The sequence below is a fragment of the Dipodomys ordii genome, unplaced genomic scaffold (genome assembly GCF_000151885.1).
Source record: "Dipodomys ordii isolate 6190 unplaced genomic scaffold, Dord_2.0 Scaffold86, whole genome shotgun sequence".
Lineage (NCBI taxonomy): Eukaryota > Metazoa > Chordata > Mammalia > Rodentia > Heteromyidae > Dipodomys > Dipodomys ordii.
In genome coordinates, this window is record NW_012267302.1 from 5,241,803 (window position 1) to 5,259,502 (window position 17,700).

Genomic DNA, 17,700 nt, shown 5'->3' on the forward strand with positions numbered 1-17,700 from the left:
CTTCCAGAAATGGAATGTCCACACTCCATATTTCTCTGGATAATATGACATGATGATGAAGGTTACTGAACAAAGGTGAATGCAGGGGTGGGGGGGGGAGAATAAAAGGGGAAAGGATTGGGTTGGGGAAAGAGGGTTAGGACATTGTAGATAAAGGTTGGAAACTATCAGTAACTCCACCCTCATGGAAACTTATCATTTTAGGGTGAATTCTCCATGCATAGACGAACAGATTTAGATAAATGACCAGATGGGCCCAATGACCTCTTCAAATTAGAGTACCATTCACCAGCATGGGGACCACCCTAGTATGCTATTAATAATCCTGTCTCTCTAACCAAAATGTCTTTAACCCAAACCTATCTTCTCTTACCTCTTCACTTGTCTGGCCTGTGCACAAGGTTTATATTCAATAATTCATGCTCCCACACATAGCTGCCTCCTGGTCTCTGGGTCATGGCCTTCTAATAAAGAGGAATGACATATGGACAGTTCTGACAGGTGTAGAAAAAAAAAGAACCTCACAGCTGAGGGACTTGCCACACCAGCATGGTTTGGTGATGATTTTCACTTCATAGCAAGTAGGCCTGCTTGATGGTAAATCATAGACTTCACTAGCTCAACCAACTTTAAGGGAAATGAAGGTAATAAAGTTTGTTTTTTTTTAAATGATGATGTCCCTTTCTTCCCCAGAATAAAGCTAAAGTTTACTACAATTTGCTTGCCTGGAACCAAGATTGAAAAGTACCCTGGAAGTCAGCTCTTGTCTTGTTAAAAACTTGTAAAAAGTGGTCTGCCATGACCCACTATGGTGTCCTATGAGGGTCATTTCAGTTTCGCTGAGTCAGAGAGGCTCTGTCTGCATGCATTGTCTTCCACGCCCGCTTCCTGATGCTGTTCTCTATCCAGATATCAGAACAAACTTTTCAACTGAGATCTGATGCCATTTCCTTGCTTGAAATCTTCCAGTGGCTTCCTCCTATAGAACTAAAACCCAGATTCTTACCATGGTTCCTATTCTCATCTCTGATCTCATCTTGCCCAACTCTTTCCCCAGTGCCATTTGCCACATGAGCCTTCTATCTTTCCATCAAATGATACAAATTAACTCCTGCCTTTGGGCCTATTTCCCTCTTCTCCCTACCAGGCTTAAATCTCAGCTTCAATGTTACCTCCCAAAGGCAGCCTTCTGGACTGCAACCTGTGATAGCTAACAAAATGCCTTATACTCTCAGGTGGTCTTGTTTCTTTTCTTTCACTTAATGCCCTCTGAGTGAATTTATTGAATTGCTCACATGAGAAAAGTCTGTCTCCATTCGCTAGAGCGAAGGACTTGATCTCATTCACCACTTCATCCTTGATATTAAGGATGTGCCATGCACAAAAGAGGACACTTGGAAATACATTGGTAAATCACAGTCAGGACACTTTGTGGATGTCCCTGTGAGGGGAAGTTCTTTCGAAAATTTCTTCCCATCCATGACTGGCCTCTGTGTTCTACCTGTCTCAACTCCTCCCTACAAGAGTTTCCCTACAATAGAGTTCACCCTCTTATAGTTTCCACTCTCTCTTGCTTGTTTCTACTCTCAGGAGCTAGGGGATTCCTGGTCAGCAGAGCTTCTGCATTCACAGTTAACTGAGCAGGGCTGAGCTGACACCCAGTGAGAAATCCCCCTGAGAAGGCAAGCCAAGTCCTGGAGCCCAGGGGATGAAATGAGGGCAAGCCTTCTTCTGTACCATACACACTCATCTTGGTAGTGAATTACAATGGGAAGTTCTTAGGCTCCACAGAGACTCTTGTTCTGAGGCATCCAGAAATGCTTGTCTTCATATGCCGATGGGTTTTGAGGCACTGGAAGTGAATATGTAAATTCAGCAGAGAAGATGGGAGGCAGACAGAAGTCCTGAGCTGGTTTAGAAGCCAGCCTGGGAGGATTTCTGCAGAAACTTCTCTAGACCAGGAGATGCCGGAGAGATGGAGTAAATGGCTTTGTGCCCTGGCAATGCCACCTTTATGTCTAACCTTTTAGGCATCAACCATTATGTGGCCCTTTTGGAAGGCAGTGACAAAGGCCTCTGTTTTAGTTAGAATATCTTTACTGCATTGAGCTTTTATCACCCTGCTCCTTCTCATCAGACCCAAGGTCAAGGTCATCCATCTCATTCATCTCTTCTTTATACAAGATGGGTGTATTCAGAGAACATCCCCAAGAGAGGCCATGGACCCTGAGTGTTGGCTGTGTGGCTCTAGGCACTCTCGGTTCCTCACCAATCAACTTCGAAGCTTTGCATCTCTTAGTATAAAGTGGGATTCCTAATAGCCCCTGGTAATTATACAGGGTTATGGTAAGGATCAAAGCCACCATCACAGGGAACTTTTAAGACACTAAATCACCACAGGAGAGAAGGAATCGTTTTTTCTTTTTCACTAGTGCTCAGTCCAATTTCTATCCTAATTGCTGTCCTAATATTCTGTCCTAATTGCTGCTAAATGAATCATCTCCTCCAGGTAAAGATGCTTAAAGTCAGGGACTCTGTGGTGCTCACAAGGAAATATTTTCATTTTCATCAGTGAGTAAGGTACAGCAGAAGACACGTGGGAGACAGGCTGTTCTGGGAGCTACTGCGCTCAATCTAGACCACCCCAAAGAGGAATGCGCTTGAGGTTCACCTTGAGGACAATGGTAAACAGTCCTCTGGATGACAGCATTCTTTCCTTGAGGCAACCCTTGGAAATCAGAACCAAACATTGCTGACTTTTGATGTGAAGGCCTACAGGAATTCCAACTGGAAAGACGGTCACCATCTCATTTTGGAGACCAAGTCTTGAGACTCCGTGTTCTAGTCCGCCATCTGACTATTTGGTGGCCTCTTTCTGAATTACTGGAAATCAATACTCAAAAACTCCCTCTTCTAGAACCTCCAGTGCCTTCTTTTCTACCCCTTGTACCTCACTGTGCTGATGCTCCTCTAGAGTCAAGAAATCGAGGGGACAAATTCACCTCACACCCTAGAACCCATGAGGATGAGTTCTCATCTTCTGCTTTAACAGGTGAGGATGAGTCTCTTTAAACTGTCTCTTTAAACTGCTGGGAGAAACATAAACATTTGAGAGAACCCTCTTAATGTTTCATGTTTCTCTACCAGGAAGAGGAGAAGGAAAAGGAATTGGGGAAGAGGAAAGGAAAGCAAGGAGGGGGGGAGGGAAAAGAAACACTACTTACGCCTTTTGCAGCCACATTTCTTAATTCGTTTGGGATCTGTGATGTCATCATGACAAGCCTTGCAGTAAAAATAGGCCCTGGAGAAAGAGAATGGAAAAACTGACACATTCCATAATCTGCCCAAATGAAATGAGTACCACATTTCCTCCACCATGGTGCCAAATTAATGAAACATGCCAGCACTAATTTCCTTTAATCTTTTGAAAAGTTTAGACGTTTGCAGACGGAAATGTTTGTTGCAAGAACCATTTATTTCAAACAGGATTCTGTGATTTTGAACTAGCGATTCTTTTTCATAAACTTCCATTAGGAAGGAAAAATAAATAAATAAAATAAAACCAGGGAGAAAGGTTGCTGATGTGACCTGCTGTATTTGCTCCCTCTGTCTTCGCTGTTGAGAACAATATTTAATGCTGGACTTTAGGATACAAGGGCCCCGAGCCTGGGGGAAGGGGGTGAGAGGGTTAATGATAACTCTGAAACCCCATAGTCCACTCAAACATATGTTACAGGAGACACAAGCATGACAGTCCTCGGTCAAATGCAAATATGAACCTTGTCACTTCGAAAGTATCTTTTCTCCTTAGAGAGAGGGTTGAGAAGGAGCAAGGAGAGGAAGCTACAACGGCAATGAATGGGTTCAGCGGTCCCTCTGGGGACTCATAACCGGCTTCATTCCAAAGCTGGTGGACTCATTTCCATTACGTTGACCCCTTAAGCACAGGTAATCAATGAAGGTTTTCATCTCACTGTAGAGTTGGCCATTGGGTTGGGGTGAGCAGAGGAATGGAGTAGGTAGAAGGAGGCCTAGGATAATCAACAATAGCAACAATAGGGGAGGGGATCCCCTTAACTTAAGTGTCAATACAAGATTACAAAGTGCATCAAGTGCATAGGCTATTCAAAGATAATGTCGGGTGAGCTGGGTACCAGAGGCTCACTTTTGTAATGCTAGATACTCAGGAGGCTGAGATCTGGAGGATCAAGAGGGAGGCTTGGATAGAAAAGTCCTCAAGCCTCCATCTCCAAAATAGCTGCAGGACAGAAAATCTGAGCAAATGCAAGGTCTTGAGCTCAAACAATAATAACAGTAATGAGGTAAAATGATATCATTCAAGAACCACTTAAAATTAGTGCAGCCTGGGATGACTATTCCCTTTAGTGTAGATGGTCCTCAATTTAGGATTTGTAAGAGTGTATCTATACTGCCATTCAGGGGCTCACATTCAGTATGGGATTTGATAAATCACATGACATACTCAACATGTTTAATAGTATAAAATGAAATTTGTGTTACATGATTTTGCTCCATTAGTGGTCCAAGCTTAGACTGAGCTAAGCTATGATATATGGGAGGCTAGTTGTATTAAATGTATTTTGTGTGTGAGTGTGTGTGTGTGCTGGTCTTGGGGCTTGAACTTGTTCTGGGTGCTGTCCTGGCTAGTGCTCTACCACTTGAACTACAGCTCCACTTCTGGTTGGTTTTTTAGTGATGGTTAATTGAAGATAAGAATCTCAGAGAGTTTCCTGCCTGGGACTAGCTTTGAACCATGATCTTCAGATTTCAACCTCCTAAGTAACTAGGATTACAGATGTGAGCCACCAGCGCCTGATCTTAAATGTATTTTTGAATTCTGAGATTTTCAACTTATGAGTTTATTGGAATTCAATCCTATTGTATGTAGAGAGAGTATCTGTATTAGAGAGGTGATAAAATTCATTGGAACAATCTCATAAAGTTCTGGATCCAGAAACTAACAAAAATCCCTGGCTTAGCACCTTTACTACTCCAAATGTTAAATTGAATGCCAAGGGTAAACACAGTCATTTCTTGACTGGGCTAAAGTAATAAACACAATTCTTGACCCTTTGATTGCTAAATTCCTTCTTAGGATTTTCACAAGACTTGCAATTCTGGTGGTACTGATTGGACACCAGTATAATAATGGCTTTTGGACTGGGAGGGAGTGTGGAGATATGGCAGCCAGATAGATCTCTGTTCCCATGGGTAAGTTGAGGAGGTCATCATGACCTATTCAAAGTTTTGCCAGGCTGCAACTCAGCTAGCCCAGGAATTCTCCATCCAAGTTCAATGCTCTTTGTACTCAAGCAGATTTCCACCATTTCTTTATATGCCACTTTTCATCCAATTTGCAAGAAAAGTAAAGAACATGTCTATTTGCCCTGTGTGACATTGTGGTTCAGATCCAATGGGTGATGATTTGCCTTGACAAGGCAGGTAAGAAAGAAAGCATCCAAGCTGAACCAAGTAACTTCATATTCACTTTGTTTGGCCATTTTCTGTCCTATGTGATGTTCTTGTAGTTAATAATAATAGCAACCGTAATAAGAGCTAATCCTTGTATAGGGTAGATAATAGACCAAGGTATGATTCTAGATGTTTTCTAAGCATTACCATATTTAATCTTCAAACAATACTTTAAACAAGGTACAACTATTATATTACCTCTGCTTTACAGCTAAGAAAACTGAAGTCCGGAAAGACTTAAATGGCCTATCTCAGCCCACACAGCTACAAGTGGCAAAGCCAGGTCTCAAATCCCGGAGTCCAACATCTTAAATATACCTCTACTATAGAGATGATGAGTTGGAATAGATAAAAGCAGATTCTTTTTATAACTTTTATATTTAACTGAAAAAATTATAGGTTCTTTGGGATATGAGCCATGATATTTTGAAATATGTTTATATATTAGAGAATGGCTAAATCGAGCTAATTGATGCATATTACTTCACATACTTGTCATGTTTTGGTACTGACATTCCTGTTAGTTCCCGTTTTAGCAATTTTCAAGAATTAATGCCTGGTCACTAGGCTGTACAATAGATCTATTAAATTTGTTTTTACTAATGGGAGTTTTATGTGCCTTGATCATCATTTCCTCAGTTTCCCCAACTGACCCCTAGTAACCACTACTCTACTTCCTGCTTCTATGGGTTTGAAACTTTTAGATTCTACATGTAACCAAGACCATGAAGTATTCAGATTTCTGTGTCTGGCTTCTTTTATTTAGCATAATCTCTTCGGGGTCAGACAAATACGGTAATGAGTTACAAGTAAAACATGGTAATGAAATACAGGTAAAACAGCCTCAAACCCTTAAAACCAGCTTAAACCCTCAGTGGCTTTCCCTTTGTAACAAATTCAACTTCTGGGTAGAGTGTTCAGAAACCAGCCTCTTTCTCTCTGATCTCATCTCTTAACACCCTTTCCCTCCTCAACTCCACTAGCCACACTTTGTGTAGTGGGGTCTCTGCACACAATACATTTCTTTTCACCCTATGTCCTCTTCCTGGCTGATCTTTGCTTGACAGATTATTTTCCTTCATTCCTATCAGTGCTCAAATGACACCTTCATGGAGCAGCCTTCTCTTACACCCAACGTAAACCATGCATTGTTTCATTATGAATTTCGAAAATCAACAACCTATAATTCTCTCCCCTCTAGAAGGTGAGCTTCGCTCTGAAGATTCTTGGCACCTAGGAGAAAACCTCCAGAGTGTGAGCTGACTTGTGGACACTTGAAGAATGAACGAATAAGTAAGTGAGTATGAGAATGCTTTCCAGCATAAGATAGGCCAAGTTTTTAGGAGAAAACAGTGTAAAAAACATTTTTAATATAAAAGCAGGTGATTTTTTTCAATGTGGCAACTAATCAATTTTTAAAATTATAACTCAAACAAAAATGATGTCTTCAAGCCAAAGAGTCAATGTGGCACTGGTTCTTGAAAATGGAAGGGGTAAGGAGTAAAGGACAAGTATCCAAACATCCATCCCTAAATGACTTTTTAAAGACTGGCACTGAAAGGGTTCACTGTCTGCTTCTAAAGCCCTGCATCTGGAAGCTTCTATGAGCTACAATTCATTAACTTCTTTTTGCTGCTTTTGGGTTTTATTTGGTTGTTATTTTTTTAGTACTAGATCATCATAATCTCCTTTCTCATTTGTACAAAACTTGTTTAGTTTTCATCCAGAGCTCCAATGTCCTCCTGGTGGTTTTCTGCATCTTCATCTATTTGAAATCCCCTCACTGATAGCATTCGCTCTGACACATTCCACACCATGGAAAATTACGGGCTGGAGTTGTAGCTGATTGTGTCAGCTTGTATTTGTGAATATCATAAAGCACCAAAATGAGACATACTGCACTCTCTAATAGAGGAGGTAATGTGTTCTTTGGACTGCCTGGTATTTGTGACATTCATTAGTGAGAGATGAAATAAGAAATAGAATTATACGAATGGAAACTTCACTCCATATTTGCCATCTGGGAGGTAGACAAGCTGTACAGTGCTGCTGGGTGCTTAGCCTCCCTTCCCGGGAGCTGAGATGCTACTTCAAGTTCATTTGCTTGTTTGTTTTTCAACAGCTGGTACTGGAACTTAAACTCAGGGCCTAACATTCTTGCTTAGGTTTCTTGCTCAAGGCTGGTGCTCTACCACTTGAGCCAAACCTACACTTCTGGCTTTCTTGCTGGTTAATTGGAGATAAGAGTGTTTTGGATTTGTCTGCTCAAACTGGCTTTGAACCAAGATCCTCAGATCTCAGCCTCCTGAGTAGCTAGAATTATAGGTGTAAACCACCAAGCACTTGGCTGCTTAGAGCTTTTGTGTCCCACATCTGGATGAGAATACAATGTTCTCCTCCAGAAGATCTGAGGGTAGGAATAGTTGGCTCTACTCGTTCCCACTTTCCTTTCATATGGCCTTCAGTCTCGGGGTATTCTTGAAGAGTCATGAAGTAGCATGAACTGGGTAGGAGGGGTGTTTCTCTCCCACAACTGAATAATAGAAATCTTTTTGTAATTTGTGGGCCTAAATTTAAGTGATTGGAAAGCTCATTTTTTTTCAAATGTTATGTCGCTCTACCTCGCATACTCCTTTTTCTACAAGTTTTTGTAACTAATGCTATTTGTTTACTAGAGTGGGTAGTAAGAAAAAAAGGCCTAAGTATCGGTTGTCAAATAGGATCCTCCTGTGTTCAGCATGTCAGATGCATGTCGCTGATATATAAGTGTACAAGGACTGGACCTCCTGGATTTAAAGTCTAGCTTTATTATTCTCTAGTTGTGCAATGTGAGGCATGTTGTTTAAGCAATTGTGCCTCTGTTTCCTCATATGGAAACTAGGAAAGAAGAATGCTTGCCTTCTCAGAAAGCTGGGAATGAGCCCCTGCATAGCAAGACTCTCATCGGTACCAAGAGAATGCCCAGTGAGCCCTCCACATGGGTGTGTGCACATCATCACATTTGATGGGAAGGAAAGGAAAGATCAGTTCTGTTCTGGGCTCTGCCACTGGATTATGTGCTGCATGGTCTGTGGACAAGCCATTTATCTCAATGTTATCAATGATCAAACCAAAGCCTTGAGTTGTTTTTTTTTGGGGGGGGTCCAGTTGTGGGGCCTGAACTCTGGGCCTGGGCACTGTCCCTCAGCTCTTCAGCTCAAGGCTAGCACTCTACCACTTGAGCCACAGTGCCACTTCCGGCTTTTTCTTTTTTGCTTATGTGGTGCTGGGGAATTGAACCCAGGGCCTCAGGCATGCAAGGCAAGCACTCTACCACTGAGCCATCTTCCCAGCCCCAAAGCCTTGAGTTTTTAACCAGACTTACTTTCCAGGGTTATTTTGAGGGGCAGAAATAGACAATGTTAACATGCCTAGCACAGACCTGCCTTAGAGTAGAAACTCATTAAATGAAGACAAAAAGGGATTCTACGAACAATTGCAGACAGCAAACGATCAATAATTAACTTAAGGTGGCTCAGTGGTAGAGCGCTTGCCTTGCATGCATGAGGCCCTGGGTTTGATTCCTCAGCACCACATAAGCAGAAAAAAAAAAGCCAGAAGTGGTGCTGTGGCGGTAGAGTGCTAGCCTTGAGCTGAAGAGCTGAGGGACAGTGCCCAGGCCCAGAGTTCAGGTCCACAACAGGACCCACAAAAAAAAAAAAGAGAACTAATAATTAACTTAAACTATGTAATATTGTTGCACTGAGTGACCTGTCTGGTTAGTTCCACCCTATGCTCTACTAGTAAAATGTCCCAAGTTGATAAAAATGGAATGAATTATAACAATATTCTAAGGTGTTATGCAAAACCCTATGATTTCCTAAAAAGGGATAAGGACATTACTAATAAAGTCATGAAACAATGAGGTCAATGAAACCCTGTGCCGTATCTGTCAAGGCTTTTTACAATTGACGCTGACAACTTCAGTCCTTCACTAGGAAAATCAGAAATAGCAACACGAGTAATTTAATGTTTCATCTCAAATTAATCCCAATTGCATTGTGCACCTTCTATAGAGAACTGGACATTCTCAAGGCTATTTGTCCAAGTAATATTAAGAAAAGAGCCCTGAACAAGGAGCTGGCTATCCTGTTAGGCCAATGCATAATAACTATCTGGGCCTTAAAGATAAAGGAAAAGATAACTGGGCTTCCTAGTTGTAAAACTTGATTATTTGACTTCCAATACAAGGAATCATCTATGTGCAAACATGGAGACATTTGAAAGTACAATCTCTTTCCTAAAACTGTGTACCATCTGATACCCATGGAAATGTCTAGAGTCTGGGGGGGAGGGGGTGGGTGAGAGCCCTGTGTATATGAACATAGGTCCACCTCAATAGACCAGAATGTCTATCTCTGAGTCAGAAAAGAAGACAGATGAACATTAAACTCTTACCTTTTAACTTCTTTGGCATCACTTGCGATGAAAAATCCTAAAGTACCTTCTTGGATCTTAAGGTGGTTTCCAGGATTAATTAATATACTGCTCAGTGGAAAAAAAAGAACAAAAAAACAAATAAAGAGACACACATATGAGCTCATGAAGGCAGTACTATACTGTTTTTATAGGGGCCCCACTAGTCTAATGTTTTCCCCAAAGATTTTCTCTACAGCCTGATGTTCACTGGCCCACACACTTAGTTTGATCATGCCATTATCCAGTTCTTCTGGTTAAATCTCAGGCTGGCACACTTCTGATTGAAGACCTCAAAGCAAATCTTAGTTTTAGGGCCTGCGTTTGCATAATGGAACAGTCTAGCTTCCATGGTAGGCACTTGACTTGAAGCAAATTTCCTTGTAATGTGTTCTTTTTGAAACTTCAGTGTTTGAAGCATTACTGTGCTAAGGAAGCTCTAGTGACACCAATTTTCCATTAGATGACAGAGAATTAATGGGACCCCTATGTGTATATGGAAACATACATGAATACATAGGAAATGTTGTTGTGGGGAATGGTACAAGACACCCATAATCAATGCAGAAGCCAACTACACATTCAGAACTTGGATACGGACAATGAAGCAGATTTCTAATTGGAGCCCATGTAGGGAAGAATGTAGTGAAAAACAATGTCAGGATTTAGCTATACTTAAATATTTCCAGTCTGCTGTTTGTAAAAAAAAAAAAACAAAAACAGCAGAGATATTTGAAGAAGATGCATTGTTAGCATGTCCTAACTGGAAAAACTATATTACAGCACAAATGAGAATTATCACTAAAACAACGCATGCCCTATAGAAAAGTATGGACCTATCTATACACTGTCCTATTTCAAAGTGTTTTAAATAGATTAGCTGATGAAGTTGTGCTTGGATTGATAGTACAGACAAATGCATTGTAATCTAATAAATGGATGAAACCAACAAGCTTAATTTTCCACAGATCAAAAGCAGAATCCAGGTCTGTCTTACTCAGAGACAGAGATGAGGCTTTGGACTTAATGGTTGTTAAATGTCAGCACTCGAAACCAAGCAATAGACAACAAAAGTTTTCTTTGATCTGAAAAGCTGGTGATTAAGGTAACAGCTATTTGGAATCAAGCTAAAGGAAGTCCTTGGCTGTCCAAAGCAATCAAAATGGAGCGCTGCAATTAACATGTAATCTTTTTCTGTGGGTAAAACCATTCCTGAAAAGTGTTGCTACCATCAAAGTGATATATATCTGTAGCAACACAGGAAGGACTCAGGTGAACTTTTGTCCTGTTGGGAGAACTCTGAGCAGATCATTACTGCAAAAAATAATTGTTAGTGGTTACAAGAACATCCACCATTCCTTGTAACATGACCTAACCAAAGGAAACCTAGCTTGTACAGCTGCTGTTATTAACACTAAAGTACAGTAAGAGTCTGAAGATTTGACTGTTCTGCCCCAGAATCACAGGCAATAATGAGATTTCTTCTGAGTGAGGAAGTGACAGAATATCTTAATAGCATTGTTTATAACAGACAACAGTCTGTCCAGCCTCCTCTTAATTACCCCTCTGCCAATTCCCATGATGATATCACAAGCCCTCCTAGTTTCTACCATTTTGAAGAGGACAGGCCAGAATGTATATAGCTTAGATAGACTTCTTTTCAAAGTTAATTAAGAATAACTTTTTAGAATGGCAAGTTTCTGGATTTTACATGCTCCCTTAAAAAAAAATGTCTCCTTTCTTGCAACGTGTTCTTTTTATGTGCCCTGACTGTGCATTTTGGGTTTAAATATCAACAATTCTATCAAGTACAAAACCTTCCCTAGAACTCAATTGTTTTCCCCTTTAAGAGGGGATACATGGATTGGGAAGGTGGCTCAGTGGTAGTGCTTGCCTAGCATGCATGAGGACTTGGGTTTGATTCCTCAGCACCATAAAAGCAGAAAAAGCTAGAATGGTGCTGTGGCTCAAGTGGTAGAATGCTAGCCTTGAGCTGAAGAGCTCAGGGACAGCGCCCAGGCTCAGAGTTCAGGACCCATGACTGACACAAAAAAAGGGGGGGGGGAGAATACATGATAAATGATAGCCTTTCTTCAGAGAATTAAGAGATAAAATATAAATGGTTAGAGGCATCTTGGTTACTGTTATTTTTATTCTTGCACAAAATGCCCAAATATTTTCCACAAAGACATGTGCAGTGATGTATGGAATGGATCCAATGTTCCTTATCAAAATACCCGACCCCAAATGAGATAATGTTACAGGTTAAAGTACATTGCAGAATACTGTATAAGGATGTTCACAAAATATTCTTTATTGCTAGAGCCTTAAGAGTTAGTTCCTTGCAAGTGCTCCTGCCTGTGATCTTATCTCTATTCAGGATTCTGATCTAAGGATCGTGGTTCAAAACCAGCCTGGGTGAGAATGTCTCTGAGACATTTACCTCCAAAAAGACAGCAGGGGAGCTGTGTCTCCTATGGTAGAGCACTAACCTTAAACACAACAGTTCGGGTACAACACTCAGGCCCTGAGTTTAAGCCTTGGGAACTTCATGAAAAAAAGAAGAAGAAGAAGAAGAAGAAGAAGAAGAAGAAGAAGCTTGAAGCCCATATGAGTTATCTCAGCCTACAATGCCAAGCTCAAAATTTCATTGGAGGCCAATTCTTGTTCCATACAGATGTTTCTGTGTTCATTGTGGATGGGGTAGAAGACTTAGCTAATTTTTGTGTAAGGGGTAAAGCTGTGCTATTTACAGATATTGAGACAAGCTAAGGCAAGTTTTCTGAATGGAATTTAGAAAAAAATGGGTCCAGTCCTTGAAAAAAGAAAAAAAATTGACTAGAGACATAAAGATGCTCCCTGTGCTCCTTAAACTCCCATAGCTAAAGGTCTAGTGAAGAAGTGAGTGTCTGATTCCAGAGGCTTGTAGCATGCTATATTACTCATGGGAGAGTGGTGAGCTTCAGATCCTTTGTAGAAATACACTACTGGCTTTGATTTTTCAAACCTTAAGTCTCCCATCCACATCCCAAATCTAGAAAATGTAAAATGTTAATTCTCCTCTTCTCGAAAATGTAAAACAGTAAGAATTCCTCCCCAAATCAACCTCTTTTCTCCTGAAAAATGCTTAATACTCATAAAACTTATTATGGAATTTCTAATGGAAAATACATAAATTTTCCCCCCAAAGATCTCTGATCTTTTTAGGAGAATTTGAAATGTCAAGTTTGTTTGGTTCTCATGACTGCCAGAAATTTCTCTCCCTGTGCCCCTTTAAATCAGGCCTCTGGCTCCAACTTGGACTAATTCACTAGCTTAACAGAAATAAGCTTCAAAATGTGTCATATGTGGGAATCAGGAAAATCTCAAAAGAAAGAGAGAAAGAAAGAAGGAAAGGAAGGAAAGGAAGGAAGGAAGGAAGGAAGAAAGGGAGAGAAAGAAAGAAAAGCAAAAAGTCCAGGGGCTGAGAAGTTGGCTCAGTGGTAGAGCGCTTGCCTTGCATGCCTGAGGCCCTGGGTTCGATTCCTCAGCACCACATAAGCAAAAAGAAAAAAGCTGGAAGTGGTGCTGTGGCTCAAGTGGTAGAGCGCTAGCCTTGAGCTGAAGAGCTGAGGGACAGCGCCCAGGCCGAGTTCAGGCCCCATGACTGGACCCAAAAAAAAAAAAAATTGAAAAAAGTCCATATATCCATTAGCAGAATTCCAATAAGGACATCTTCTTGGCAGAGGTGGACATTTCCTCATTTCAAGGAACATATGAATCATTCCCTTTTTATTTCCCTATGACCCTGCCAATTTCTACTGAAGACACCGAGTGACAGCTGCATGTACAGGGCCCATATAGTCAGTCCCTTCTCCAAGGTTCTTTATTCTTTCATTTACTCTCACTATTGGGCTAGTTCTATGAAAACTTAATCTGCATCTACCCACTATCGACAGAAAACACATATTTTCTGTAAGAAAAACCTAAAAATAGAGGGGTGAAAATAAAAAGCAATCAGTTATACTTTTGAGGTTTTCATAGTAACAAGTAACGGAGCCCAACATGCAACACATGCTTCTCAGCCTTGTGTTGAATGAATGAATGGATAAAAAAATTGGAGTAATTGATTTAGGTTCTAACAGTCCTCCTCCTCCTCCTCTTCTTCTTCTTCTTTCTTCTTCTTCTTCCTCTTCCTCTCCCTCACCTTCTCCCTGTCCTTCCCCTTCCCCTTCCCCTTCCCCTTCTTCATCTTCTTCTCTATAATGGGGAAGGACAGTACCTCTATCTGTTCAAAAACCAAGCTGCAGTTCTAATCTGTCAGTGTGACTCATATTTTATAGGAGGTTCACCACTGAGCTAACAGCATGCCAGAGGCATTTAGTATGAATATGAAAACATGCTGCTATATAAACAGTGACCCACTTGGGTCATTGTTGGGAAGTTAAAATAGTTGACTGGGAAGCTAAAACAATTGATTTCAACATTGAAAGCAAGACACTTAGAGCTGAGATCTGTGTCTCTAAGAACAGAAAGCAATGTGAAGATGCCTGCCCCCGGGCTTTCCTTTGTGAGGTAGTAAGCTGTGTAGCATTTCACTGGTGATCTCTTGCTGAATGTGGCCACAATGATGAATTTGGGGCAGAATGGAAGACCAGGACTTGGGTGGGGAAGAAATGATGTTTTTCCCCTTCCCTAACACTTCTGCCTTATAACTGGCAAATATGTAATGATCTCTTATTCAATTATCACTAATCTCATGTATCTGCTCTTGTGTGTTACAACCAGTGACTGGTAATCCAACAGAACCAGATATTGTATTGAAGGAAACTTCCAACACTGTGGATAAATACGGTCGTTGTGTATTTTTCTCCCACTTCCCTCCATTTTGGATAGGCACTGTGTACCATTCCCCATGCAACTGAGAAAGAAAATACTACAACTCAGGTGAGAATATAGTTGACAGTAGATAACACGGTAATTATGCTTGTGTCTAGCAAGGTAATGGACTTCATAAACTAGAGCAAGCAAATAAGAACCATTGAGGACTTGCATTCATGTTCTGCCCAGATGAAAGTATTCCACTGATAAGAGGTCTTTCTGATCAAATGAGTTCATATACAGCTGTTTTGAGTTGGAACCTGAATAATAATTGGGTCCCCTCTCAGAGGAATGATTGCATTGCACTTTGTGGTTGTGTTAGGATACAGAGGACCAACCCTCCCTGCCCCGGCCTATCTCAAACCTTGCTACCCTTCTGGAACTTTTCATCTGGGCTTTGGATATGCACTGCCGGAGTCCCACTCAGCAAGATGCACACTTGTACTGTAGAATATGTGCAGAAGACACAGTTGTGTATTCCATGCTTCAATCTATTTAAGCCCAGTCCATTTACACAGAGACAAGAAAGATTGCTCCCAGTTGATAGGACTCAAATGGCCACCACTATGGTCAACCAATGATATTGGCAGTAACTTATGTACCCAGAATCCATGTCAATAATTTTTAAAGTGGAATATTAAAACACATTTTTTGCACATGATAGAACAGAATGGCCACATAAGGTGAGGCAGAAATAGCTAATCTAGGAAGGAGAAAGTTGGGTATTTCTGGGAGCAAGCCATGTCACTTTCTATAGAGTACACTTTAGAACAAGTCATGCCTGAACCACAACATGCCTTCACCACAAGGTCAAAGGACTCCAGGGCCAAAGGCCAACAGCAGAGGTGCAACCACTGTGGACCTTTGAAGATTCAGTGTTGCAGTAACTTCTTGCAGTTGGATCATATCAATAATACCAAACTGACAGGAAGCCACCTCTATTTATACATATCTACTCAAAGAGTCACAGAAGAGCTGACTTTGGAAAGAGTTCCAGACAAACATAAACACACACACGCACACACACACACACACACACACACACATCATGTTGTAAATACAAACATACAACAGTGACTACAACCACAGAGGAAAGCAACTCTTGAAAAGATGAACACATCGGCATCTCAATAATCTGTTTTCAATAATACTGTCTTAGAGAACACATTATTGAAAAAAAAACTGTGCTGGGAAATTTTAACCCAGAAAGCCACCTTTAGAAAAAAAAATGCCATTGATAATGATGTAGTCATGCTTCATGCAACATAAAACAGCATCGAAACAGGGTGAAATCACATGGCGAAAGTTGAGATACTTGATATTCAGAAAGAAGTCCAAACACACTAGAGGAAAAAGCCATGAGTTCATCCCAATAAACATTACTCATTCAGCAAGAGAGTATGATCATATAGCAATTCAACAGCAGCATTTGAAATCCTTCCTGAACACTGCCCAAGAAATTAAATATTCAACAGGAGATTGCCAAAAGAAGCAAGAGGAGGAAATACAAGTGTAAGAGCTTGGTCTCTGTTTGTGGATAAAGGACAGAAACTGTTCTGGAAAGTCAACACAGGGAAGAAGGTCACTGGGAATGTGGATATGGGATGCAGACAAGATGATACCACATCTGGTGGATACCAAGACAGCAGGACAGTACAGAAAACAGACACAAAGGGCTGGAGAGAAGCATCCTCCTTTTCATTTGAAGCATTTGCTCCCATCATTGGCGCCTTGACTGAAAACAGGACTATGCCTTTCCTTTTTCTTTTTTTTCTTTCTTTAATTTTTTTTTTAGGTTTCCTGCGAAGAAGTTAGTGCATCATCTAAAAGAACCAACAAACCAAACAAAGACAGCAGTAAGCTACTTTCAACTTTTAGATACTGTAGTTGTAGAAAGGTGTGTGCACATATATATATATATACATATATATATATGATATATATGTATATATATTGTATACATATATACTAGACAAGGGAATGAGATTATATATCCATGTATATAATCTTTCTTCTTGAATTCTTGGCAAATGGTTAGTCCTGTGGTTAGGAGTGAAGACAGAGGGTGGAGGTTGTAAGGAAAGTTAACGGAGAGTGCATACCGCTTTCGGCTTCTGCAAAAACGACAAGAAAAGAATTTAAAAATCAAACACTTTGATAATAAATTGATTGACACCAGAAGGAAAGAAGGAATAAAACCTTTGTTTCAAACCATTGGAAGTATGCACATGAAAACAAGGTTTTGGGGTTTTTTTGTTATTGCTTTTTTTTTTAGCAAAGCATGAAAACAGTATTATGGGGTGAAATCAACAACAGAGGAGGGAGTTAAACACAGGTTGAAGGTAAGGGGCTGGGAAGGAGAAGCAGCCTTCTCTGAATTTTAATACCTGGTCAGTTAAAAATGTGAGAGGAAAAGGTATAGATACTTCATAAATGAAGAAGATTAAAACTGATTTCTCAGTAAGAGGCAAAAATCACGTATTTTGTTTGGACCCAGATACGATGTGGGTACACCCTGTTTTCCTGAGGGGGATGCTCATATTTCCTTTTTCCACAAGCACCAATGTACTTATATACCAACACCAAGCCAGAATGAGGACCAATGCAGCAATGGCACACAAAAAACCTCAGCAAAGCCAAACATGTCCTTTCCACCCTTTTTCTGGGAAAAAATACCCTAAAATCCAAATAAATATGGCTTTATAGGGCACTCAAAGAAAAGACTGTTGTCTTCAGGGAGAGCACTGACTTCATTTTCTCAAAATGGTGGCAGCAGATTCACATGATCCATGAACTGCCTTTCCCTCTCTTTCTCTGTGACCCCAAGCTGGATGGTAGGGGGCAATTGATCAAGATTCATGGTACAGGTCTCTTCTGCCATGAAATTATAAT

General features: G+C 40.6%; 1 protein-coding gene across 1 annotated transcript in view; it reads right to left on the reverse strand.

Annotated features, from left to right (window-relative positions):
- Positions 1–17,700, reverse strand: part of Kcnma1 (potassium channel, calcium activated large conductance subfamily M alpha, member 1) — a 697,588-nt gene that overhangs the window by 122,543 nt on the left and 557,345 nt on the right. The window contains exons 17-18 of the mRNA XM_013025679.1: positions 9,931–10,017; positions 3,225–3,301 (exon numbers count right to left, since the gene is read on the reverse strand). Of these exons, the coding sequence (XP_012881133.1) occupies positions 3,225–3,301; positions 9,931–10,017 (164 nt within the window). The remainder of the gene's footprint in view (positions 1–3,224; positions 3,302–9,930; positions 10,018–17,700) is intronic.